Raw genomic sequence first — 11,488 nt, 5'->3', positions numbered from 1 at the left:
AAGGTCGTACACCTTCAGCATCCTAAATAACAACTGGCACTACTTTTCCCATCCATTCTTATACTTCACCTTGTATGAAGTGGGCAACATGCAGTGCGCCGAAAATTGATTTACTGGGAGAGACTTGGTATTTTCCATCGCTCAGGCAGGACGGATTGGTTGGAAACAGCCTTTTATTGACCTATATACTCTAGGAAACACCCGTTACTGCGTCTGCGCTGCAGCAGAACTCCCTCCGGTCAGTTCGCTCCGGTGTAGTCCGTCATTACAGTAAAGTGACAGGTGTCATGTCCGCCTCTCCTGCGCTGCATATTGTATCTGTGCGATGCTGATCGGCAGATGGGTCGTCGACCTGCTCTTCTACCTCGGCCGAGGTGTGCCGAGGCACAAAGAGGGAGCAGCGGGAGCAGATGGGAACTAGATGGATGAGAGGGGGGATGAGGCAGAGCTGTGTGCTTAATATTTAAGCAGTGAAGCTGCACGCTGCTCTGCCCAGGAGGCGGAGGAGGATAAAAATTATCAGACAGAGTGGCACAGATTAGAGAGATGCTGGAGTCACAGGTGGAAAGTACTGCAATGAAAGAGCTCAAAGGATATGTCAAGAAGTATGATCTGATGTACAGGGTTCAACGCGGATACTCTTCGCCTTAATGAGGAACTTCATATATACCTTTTCTCTTTTAGTTTGTATGAAATTGATATCTGCCTAGAGAGTTCCAGCGTTTGGGCCCACAGTTGATGTCTGGAGTTACGACAGAGCGGCAGCTGCAAGTGTTTTGGGTTCCTTGTTGGGTCGGAGAGAATGTCTGATGACATGAAAAGGTTTTAAAAGGTGTCGGGAAGGTTTTGTTTATTATTAACGAATATATACAGAAATATACACGTTTGTACATCGTCACTAGACGGCAATCGAAGGTTAAAACTTTCTTAAAGGAGTCTTCAAAGTTTTTTGCTTTTCCTCCATTTGAATATTGGATCATAGGAGCTGCATTCAGAATCTGCTGTGTCTGTGTGAGCTGGACTGGCTCCGCCCACACATGCCCATCTTGGGAAGAGGAGGAAGTACGTCCTCTCGTGGTGCCATGTGCCAGAGCAGAGCTGCCTAATTGTGGGAGGAGTCAAAGGGAGGAGCCTACCTTGATTGGGATTGACTAAACCCCCGATGACACTATATAGGGTTTGATTTCTGATTGGCTGTTTGGAGCAACACACTTTTTAAAACCTGAAACAAGCCGGGGAGAGAGAGGACAGACTTTCTTCACTTCTGGGGCGTCAGTCCAGGTATGGGGACGATTAGTACTGCTGGAAAACCATGAGAAAGTGAATTTTGCATAATATGACCCCTTTAAAATGTTTTTTTGTAGGAGTAAGTACTTTTTGTAAGTATTTGTCGAGAAGGATGTGCATGTTCTCCCTGTGCATCAGCGGGTTTTCTCGAGGTACTTTCTTAACACAGTCCAAAAACATACATTTGAGGCAAACTGGTGACAGATAAATGGATGGAGTACATTAAAACTTCTACTTCAAAAGCAATCTGAAGCAATCAGTGTACTTTTGAGTTTTCTCCACTCGTGGAGTCTTTAAAACTCATTAAAGAAAAAGAGTCTTACAATCATTGCAATGCAGGTTTAATGAAACGGTAAAAAAAAAGGAAATAAAAAATGGACATTGCAGCAGATAAGCGTGGCGTGAGTACAGGAAGATACAGTGGAAAATGATGCATGGGAATTTTGTAATAATTACCTTTTGAGGAAACGTCCTTAAAGATTATATATTATTAACTAACACAATGACATTATAGGAGGAAACTTCATAAATCCCACAGAATCACAGCAACTGTAGTTACATTTAAATTAGCTGAGAATTTACAGTACGGTGCTGCAAAGATGTTCAGGATAAGACTTTCTTACCTCAACGACCCACAAACCACTTCCTGTCCTGGGCCGTTCATTAATCACACACACACACACACACACACACACACACACACACACACACACACACACACACACACACACACACACACACACACACACACACACACACACACACACACACACACACACACACACACACACACACACACACACACACACACACACACACACACACACACACACACACACACACACACACACACACACACACACACACGTATGCATTTCTCACCATTTCCCATGAAAAGTAACTGCTTCCACAGGCACAGATTAACACCGTGCCCACAGATGTCAATACCCTTTAAACATTCCCATGAAAGCCGGCCGGACCTGAAGGTCGCCCGCCTTATCAGGGAGTAACGTTCAACACTGAATCCTGAGGGGCCTTATTAACCTCCTGACGTCTTCAATACAAACACCTGTCGGAGCCACAACCTGAACGGGTACTGTAAATTTAGATACCGGGTTGTTTTTATCGCGATCGGAAACTCAGAATTACATTTAATTTGCCCGATTTCAGAGACGTTATCAGATCATTAACGCTATAGTTCAACACGGTGCTTGTGTGATATATGACGGTTAAAGCAAGATACAAACGTTATCACCGCCACAGCACTTTAAGAATAGTTATTTATCGAGGAAAATAGAAAACGATTAAATAAGTAGACTTTATCCTGGTGTTTAAAAATCCACCATAGACGAGCTCCTGCACAGGAATTTATAAAGACAGTAGGATGAAAGAAAGAAAGCAGGTAACTTCCTGTCAGACGTTTGTTCCTTTCCACACTCCCTCTGCCTGCTCATGTATAATTTTAGATCATTATTTTTATTTTTCTTGGAACAGAGCTTTGAAATGACTGTGTTGTATTTGCCGTTATGCAAATGAAATTGAATGGAGTAAAAAAAACTGCATTCGTTCTGAAATGCTGAAAGGCGGAACTGATTTTAAAAGTAAAGAAAAAGGAGCTTTGCACAGCTGCATGTTTTTGTTTTATTTAAAAAGTTTTTTTTTTTAATACATATTAAGACGTATGGATATTTAATAGAAATTTTAGCACTACTGAACAATTTGAATTAAAGTTGAAGAAAATACTTTTATAAAACTTTTTGTAAAATGTAAATAATGAAAAAAGCCATTTCTGCGGAGGAATAAATTAGGACCCCCCCCCCCCCACACACACACACACATTTATTCCCACCTAAAATCTCATACAGTTGTATGACATGAGGCGCACATGATCAATATAAACATCAATATATCAACATATATTGATAAAGAACTGAACATTTAATGGGGTGTTCTAATTTTTTTCACTTGACTATTTGATCAAATTTGCACAATTTGAGTTCGATCCTGTATGAAAGCCTGTTGCAAGACTAATGAAGCAGATGTGCTTCTTCTTTCTGTGCCGAACAAATGCGATAAATGCCGTTCACTGAGCAGAAAACTGAAACGGGACAGTGTGCACCGACACCAACATTCTGAAGTCTCATCAATGCATTGGATCAAATTATGTGATGCCCTTCACCATCTTGGATTGTGGTTGCTACGCTCCTTTCTCAGCTCTGAAATCAACAATATTTCCTTCATTAATGTTTCCTCTGATTATTTCTTGCACTTCAATCTCCTGCTGCTGTTCCTGTTATTGTTGTGGTGGAGTGTGGAGTGTGGTCTTCATGTGGCTGACCCCGGCCTGTCAAGGGACTGGAGATGGAAATCAGCTCTGGCTCTCCTCCTGCATATTTACATGTACATCCTCGTTAATATGCACTGTCCGTTTGGTTTGTTTTTTTAAAGAGAAGAATCTGAATTTCAAATTGAAGGTGACACATCATTTACAGTGTCCCCGTCTGACTGGTGATTAGAGGTGTTAAAAAAAAAAAAAAGAATTTAAAAATTGGGCTGAGGCATCCTTGCAATGAAATAGAAGCAGCAGAAGACTGCCGGGATTTTAAAAAACAGTAATATTTCTCTGCGTTTCTTGCATTTACACAAACTCAGCTTCGAATCGCCACAGACAAGGATTCCTGAGAACTCCGGCCACATGTATTTATGTATTTATCAGACAAACAGACAGTGTAATACAGAGTGTAAATATTTTTATTCTTTTGTAGTTTAATCAATAAGAAACAAAACAGTTAAGTATTTTAAATAAAAGCCAAAACGGTCTAATGTTAGTGGTTTAGTGTGAAACTGTTGGATTTGACCATCCTGCTTCAGTAAAGTACCAGTGAGCCGACGGTTGAACATGTTGTGTCTCGTCCCGACACACAAACGTCTGAACGAACAGACCGAAAGAAAGACAAAAGAAAAATATTCTTAGTCACCTCTGATTTATTAAGCTTGTCACTTAAAATAGCACATCATCCCATTTTGTTGCTCTTCTTTTTTTTTTTCTCAATTTTTTTTTATTTTTTATTACAGAACCCCTTTGTCCCCATGGTACAACAGCCCAAAAAATCCATTTCACCTTTTAAATGCCTTTTCTATTGTCAGAGGATTCCCAATGCAATGAACACAATAGGTTTATCTGTTAAATTCAAAACGGTGGCATGAGCACAATGAGCCAAATAGCTTTTTCCAATTATGAGCCAAAGCAATAATTACTCTGCACTAATCTTACCTCAAATAATCCTTGAAGGGAAGGAGCTTCCACCGTTGTCGTAATAACGAAAACCATCCACTGGCGATATTGACAGTTAATCGAGTTAGACCGTGTTCTGGAATCTTTATTTCCAAGAGTATTTTAATCTGGCGTCAATGAACCTTTGTTTTGTTTTGTTTTTGCTGCCAGTTTTCAGAAACAGTTACTCCACACCGTCAGTTTTGTAAATTTTGCAAACCGTTGAAGCTCCAAATCTTCTGAATACACCCCGACAACAGGCGCGCACGCACTGTCCTGATTGCAGACAGATTTGAAGCACAAAGGAAAGAATCAGCCTGAATACAACTTTTGTAGAAACACAATCTTCATACAGGAGTCCTGCATTAACCTCTTAAACATTAACAGTGAACAAAAAAAAAAAACCCAGATTAAAAACCTGCACTGCATTAGGAATTCCCCAGAAGAAGCTTCTTTGCATGTTGGACACTAATAGTTCATCACTGTGGGAGCGGGGCGGTAACAAAGTGATTGACGGTGGCGTGTTTGGAGACAAATGATCCTGTGTTGTGTGTTTAAGCCTCGGCTGTGGTGGGAGAAACTCTCACAAACAGAGTTTTGGTGTCGAGCGACTTTACCGATGAATCAGCGGACAACTCTGGAAAACACAGAAACAACGGATTGTTTACGTTAATGCTTCAAAGTCCATCGGAGCGATCATTCAGACGACTGCAGCCGAGCTTCCATCACTGAAACTCCAGGGAGCCTCGTTTTATTCCTTCAAGAGGACGCAGGTAACTACTTTAATGCAAATCTGTACAGGTAACATATGCAAGGGACTACAGTGTTTAATGTTCATATTAAAAATGATCAAAACATTTAAGAGTCATTTTGAGGATTTTAACTGGAGATTCTTCACACAGATATATTTGAATAACAGGGTTATTTTGGGGGAATGAGTGGGATTTAATAAGTTTGTTCTTTCTACTACACCTCTTCAGTTTGTGTGTTTTATTTACATATTCAAAACATTTCAAATAGATGAAGTTTGGCTTCATGTGAGAGAGAGAGAGAGAGAGAGAGAGAGAGAGAGAGAGAGAGGAGCTGAATTGATGAGCTCCTCTAGTGAAGTGCGGGAATATTAAAAACCCTGAAAGTGAGAGAACTGCTTTGAACTGTTTAATTCTTCACACTACATCGACTTCACTGTAAAGAACATCAGACACACTCGAGCTGCTAAAGAAAGAACGATGGAACAACATGAAACATGAACAACATAAAGAGAAGAAGTATTTCATTGATCAGATCTGAAAAATGAGCCACGATCTACGGATGCCAATACCACTTAGTTTTTTTTACTAACCTTGAGCTACTTGCTGATACAAGTACTGATAAGTACTTATTAAATGCCACGAAGTGTAATTCCTACTCAATACACAAACGATGTGCGGCGGCTATCTGTTGACATGAACCACCGCCGTACAGCCTCCCTGTTGATGCTGCACGCACCTTGAAGTAGGGCCGGGCAAAAATAAATCCATTTATCGAATTTCTCACTAAAAATTATTTTTATTTAGTAAATTCGATGTAAATGAGTGTGTTTCCTCTCACTGTAGTTTCAGCAGTGAGACATTAACCACTCTCTGCTTCAGGCCAACAAAAACATCTTTCATTAAGGATTAAAACAGGATGTCTAGAAATCCCAACCTACACTCATTTAAAACCATCAGACCCGTCCTCCCCTCACCGCCCACCTACTTTAATTCAGTTGAATTCTGAGTGTAATCCCCCCACCCCCCCCACCCCCCACCGCGTCTCTTACCCTGAGTGAGGTCCTGGTCCAGGTACAGTTTGAGTCGTCTGCCACGGAGGCCGAACACCTTGGCAGCCTCGGAGAGCAGACCCGAGTGGTCCAGTCCATTGTGGCCCACCGGGTTGGCCAGCAGGAGGGTGCCCACCGCTCCGGCCTGGCACTCTGCAAGAGGAAGAGAGAAAGTGAAGCAGGCAGCTGTTACTTCTTTCACAAATTAGGAAATGATTGTGTTGTTTGCAGGGTGTGTGAGGAGGATCGAGAGAGAAGAGGAAGGAAGGAGCCGCTGATCGGTTGGTAAACACAGAAGTAACGAGGTGAGGCGAACCGACTTAAAGGATCAAGATGGATTACAGCCAATTTCCTTCCGTACTAAGAAAGCTGGACGATTCACATAACGAGTAAAGGAAATGCTCAGGGTGAAAAATAGATAAAGTATTTCTTCAACAATCACAAGTTATATTAATGAAGCTTTATCGTCCCATATATTAGTCAGATGAATGTTTTGGTAAATTTAGGAAAACAGTCATAATATTACAACACTGACGAAACCTGTATGTGTAGGAATACATATATATATATATATATATATATATATATATATCTATACGGCATTTTAAAAAATGTTTAGAAATTATATATATTACACATTTTTACTCTCGCCTTACAGGGCTGCAATATATTACATTAACATGTAATAATATTGTTTAATATTGATTTAAGAATATGATTTACAATAAATAAAGATACTCAATGCATGGTGTTCATATATTTGTGCTTTGAAGGAACCGTATCACAAATCCACACAAATTCTAAAAACCTCCTAATATTTTAGTATAAGGTAGGTTTATATATATATATATATACAGTATACGCTGTTTAAGAGACAATTTAGTGAGAAAAAGGCCAAACCTGTCAACAGTGATTGAATATATTATTAAAAAACATCTTAATATTAACAATGAGACTGCCGAGTTGTGCGTGCGTGTGTGTGTGTGTGTGTGTGTGTGTGTGTGTGTGTGTGTGTGTTGTCCTCACCAGCCGGCTGTGCGTTGCAGAGAATCAGGTTGACGTAAGGACACAGGAGGCCGTCGGTGGTGGGGGCGGGGCTTAGAGAGGCCGAGCCTGAAGCCACCGACAAAGATTTACCACTCAGACTCTGCAGGTCTGTTTTGCTGGTCAACTCTAGAAATAAAAACACGGATGAAGTTGAGGATCATTTTACAAGGACACCAAAAAAGTAAAAAAAAATAAAATAAAAATTGAAGAATAGAGTGGATTTATATTTTTCATTACAATTCATGAAAACAAAAGTCTGTATGAAGGTTAACAGGACCTGCAAACTGGCTGCTGCGGTTTCATAAGGGAAAGAAGTTGGTGAAAAATGGCGTGAATAAAGGAAAGTGGATCAACATTTCACACTGAATCCCAAATGCTAGTGTTCACCTTTTTTGTTTAGTTTTTTTTAAATCTCATGTAACAACCTTGTAGTTTAAACAGATGAAGAGAAACCAGAGTTTCTATTGGGACGATAATCAACTCCTTTCACAGAAAACTGGAGAAATGGTGAGGATTCTCTGAAGCGTCTCACCAGTGTCACCACTGAAGAACCTGAGCTGGGTGTCACTGGTTCCAAAGACGCTGCTGCACACTTTCTTCAGCTTGTCAAAGTCGGCTCTGTTGTCTCCTTTGGGGTTCTCCAGCAGCACCACCCCCTCTGTGGAGGGAAACCAGTCAAACACCACCGTCGACAAAGGCAAACAGTTCCTCGGGTCAATTCCAGGTAACTGAGTTTATACTAAACAAGCAGGAGTGCAAACACTTTGTGTTGTGGAAAAATGGATATGTACACTTGTAATATGTCATCACAGAGCACAGAAGATCTTAACATGTGCAAATAACCATCCCAGATATTTTAAAATTGTATTGTATTGATGTTGTATGACATCGACTGTCCCTCTTCGCGGGTTCTACCTTGTTGCTTGTTGTTGACTTTCACCCTGAGATTGACATAAGAGCAAGCGGGTCCGTTTAGAGGAGCCAGCGGCGCCGAAGATCCTTTCACTATGGTCAACTCCAAGTCTGAGGCCTTCAGCTGCAACAAAAAATTAATAAAAGCATACGTAAATCACTATTCAAAGGCAGAAATGTATCTTTTTTTATATATATATATATATCCTCAAGAGAAAAAGCCTTTTAACTAAGAACTACAGCTGACAGATAAGTTCAGAGAAGCAACAGTGTGACTTTCACATGTGTTAACAGACATTTTCCATTATAAACAACCTTCCTCAGTCATAACTCATACAACTGTGGCCTGAACGTGTCCTTTCACACCTGGGTCTTCTCCTCGATGATGGTGCTGGCGGTCTTTGGGACGGGGAAGCGCAGGAGTGGAGCCTTGGTGGTCGCCAGGATGAAGTCCTTGTGAGCCTGGATCACAGAGTCCAGGTACTCCCCCTCTGGCTGACAGCGGTAGTACACCGTTATCTCATCTGATGGCACCAAGCGTCCCTAAGACGAGAGATGGGGAGGTAGGCAGTTTTTTTAAGCAATCGAATATCAAATGCAGCATTTTGCGGGAATAATTCTGTCGTCAAGTTTTTTCTTAAGTCTATCCGACTCCAAGGAGGATTTAAAAAATGTAAACCTTCACAACATCAATAGGTTCTGAACAATTATGACACGGATCATTCTTTTTTGTTTGCTCTTCAAGAGTAACCAACAGCTATGAGAATTGTATGAACATAACAAAAGCACAGATAGAGAGGGACAAGATTAAAAAGCAAGACAAAAAAAAAAAGACTATAGGAACAAAGAATAAAATAAGGAACCATTCCTACTAAATTCAAGCACTGGCTTTTATTTTGGCACTGGCATCATCCACCAACCTTGACACATTCAAACACATTGATCTCATTCTAATCTGCACACACACACACACACACACACACCCCAATTGCAGAGTGTTGCTCAAGGGCAGAGGAATAATGCTGGCTAGATACCGAGGAGCAGTCAATCAATGCAGGAAGGTTTATAGGCTTTTCCAAGTCAAGGTACTGACCCCGGCTTGATGGGGCTCATACGTGGTGTTCGTATGTGTGCGGGGAAGATAAAGCTACAGAGATCTTGAGTCTATTTAAAAAGAAGAAAGGAAAAAGAAAAAAGGAAACGCTGACCCTTGTTTCTCAACCCCGCCATCCCACGCAAGCAGTGATAACACGTGCACACCCACAAACTACTACCGAACATGTAGGAGAATTGTTTGAAAAAAATTAATTCCCATCCGCAGGGTGGAAAATTCCTGACAGATCTCAGTTTGAAATAACTGGAGGAATTTAGCCTGGCTGGGAGCCAGTGCGCACCGCTGCTATAGGGGGAGGATGGAAAAAACTGTTTGTTGCTTGTAAAAACAAGGGGCTGTTGGCTAATCCGTCTTTACTCCCCAGACCACTTCAAAGCTCCAACATTAGAATCTGAAAGGGGCCAGACTGTAATTAAGCTTCCATTAAGCCTGCCTTATGATGGAGAAACCTCTAACTGTGACGCTGCAGTGGAAAGATTTCAAAACTGCCCCGACAATAGCATGGGACATAAAGAGGAAGGGGGGGAAAGGAAAAACATAAAGAAACATAAAAAATAAAACCAATTCATTAAAGTTTCTGGGCTCACTCTCTGACAGAGGCGTCAAAAGCTGCATGTAAACTACAGGACCTTTCTACACATGCAGGAACTTTGTGCTTTCTGACCACAGGATTTGAAGGTATATCATTTTTGACATGCCATATTTTCCTATAAATGTTGAAATGATGCAAATGTGTCATTAATGTGCAGGTTTTCAACACTGCTCAATCCACATTCCCTCCACCTTCCAGTGCTGTGAATTCCCGGATAAACAGGACAGGAGATGGATGATGATGATGATGATGATGATGATGATGATGATGATGAGGAGGACCTTTTGTATTGTATTCCATATGTAAAACCTGCTGCCGCTGAATTCAGATTTTTTTTCCTCACTTTTCTCCGTTGTGCTTTAAATAGGAGGATTTGAGCATTTCTGGCGTTTCGGATCAACCTCCAAGCGCCCGTCTCCTCCCCACTGTTGTCCCAAAAAACACATTTACAACGCAATAAAGCTCCGTGGAAAAAAAACAAAAAACTGCAGGAGTTCAATCTCCTCCATCGCTTTGTATCAGGACTGGTTTTCTTTTTATCCTCTGGATCGTGACCAGCTAAAGCACATACTCGGACTCCAAGAAGCACAAATAAGAAAAGAAAAAAAAGGAGGAAATGCACTGGATGAACAATAAGCAATATATGCACATCTTTAAGGCGGATATAAAAAAATTATGTATACCAAGTGGTATTGGTTCGAGTTGGTATACATGTTTGTATTGTTTTTGTCAAAAGCATATTGCAATTCTTTGCAGAAAAAAAATCCTCATCATGTTATCATGTTATCATTTCATCCTTTTACAGGTCAGCCGGAGTTTAACTGGACTTTGTGTGGCCTCTGAGCTAAAAATGACTTTGATATTCCATGTGAATACTGTAGCGCTGCAACATCAATCAGTGGATGATCTTAAAGTGGGGAAAAGGTGTGAGATGCTGCCAACTTTTCAAAAAAGAGTTGATGAGGTGTGGCAACAAAAACCACACAGTTACAAAAGAAATGCCTCCTCGAAACACCCCCAAGCTGACCCCCCCCCCCCGTGTCCTGCTCACCCCAACGGCATCCGAGCGGCATTTCAGCGACGTCACTTTCTACTCATCAAACACTGGATTGCAAAATTCAGTAGTGGTGTGCTACGTGTCACTCCACTTTCCAGAGCTGGTAGTGATCCTGAAATAATCAATTGCCTCACCTTCTTGCGTAGTTTCTGGATGCGGTTGATGACCTCTCTGGCAACGCCCTCGTCCACCATGGACTGGTCCGGGGAGACGTCCAACAGCACCAGGACCTGAACGACGACAGATCTCATCACTAAAACACTTCCTGTGTGTGACCGGTATGCTGCTTTCTTCAAGCTTTAGCTCATAAACTGAACATGTTCACGTGTATTGGGCTTCGTGTGTGTAGTACAGCCTTTTACGAGCTTTTGACGGACATTCTTGATTTGTCCCACTTAAATTAA

At 41.2% G+C, this 11,488-nt stretch overlaps 1 protein-coding gene across 2 annotated transcripts in view; it reads right to left on the bottom strand.

Annotated features, from left to right (window-relative positions):
- Window positions 1–4,323: 4,323 nt before the first annotated feature.
- iars1 (isoleucyl-tRNA synthetase 1) overlaps window positions 4,324–11,488 on the bottom strand; it is a 63,239-nt gene continuing 56,074 nt past the window's right edge. For both annotated transcript variants that reach the window (XM_080461578.1, XM_080461577.1), the window contains exons 28-34: window positions 11,219–11,314; window positions 8,688–8,864; window positions 8,325–8,445; window positions 7,942–8,067; window positions 7,389–7,535; window positions 6,363–6,515; window positions 4,324–5,198 (exon numbers count right to left, since the gene is read on the bottom strand). In XM_080461578.1, the coding sequence (XP_080317704.1) occupies window positions 5,116–5,198; window positions 6,363–6,515; window positions 7,389–7,535; window positions 7,942–8,067; window positions 8,325–8,445; window positions 8,688–8,864; window positions 11,219–11,314 (903 nt within the window). In that variant the 3' untranslated portion in view covers window positions 4,324–5,115. The remainder of the gene's footprint in view (window positions 5,199–6,362; window positions 6,516–7,388; window positions 7,536–7,941; window positions 8,068–8,324; window positions 8,446–8,687; window positions 8,865–11,218; window positions 11,315–11,488) is intronic.

This window comes from Lipophrys pholis (assembly GCF_963383615.2).
Source record: "Lipophrys pholis genome assembly, chromosome: 4".
In the NCBI taxonomy this organism is placed as follows: domain Eukaryota; kingdom Metazoa; phylum Chordata; class Actinopteri; order Blenniiformes; family Blenniidae; genus Lipophrys; species Lipophrys pholis.
The sequence above is the reverse complement of the archived record's forward strand: the minus strand, read 5'-3'. Positions and strand labels throughout refer to the sequence as shown.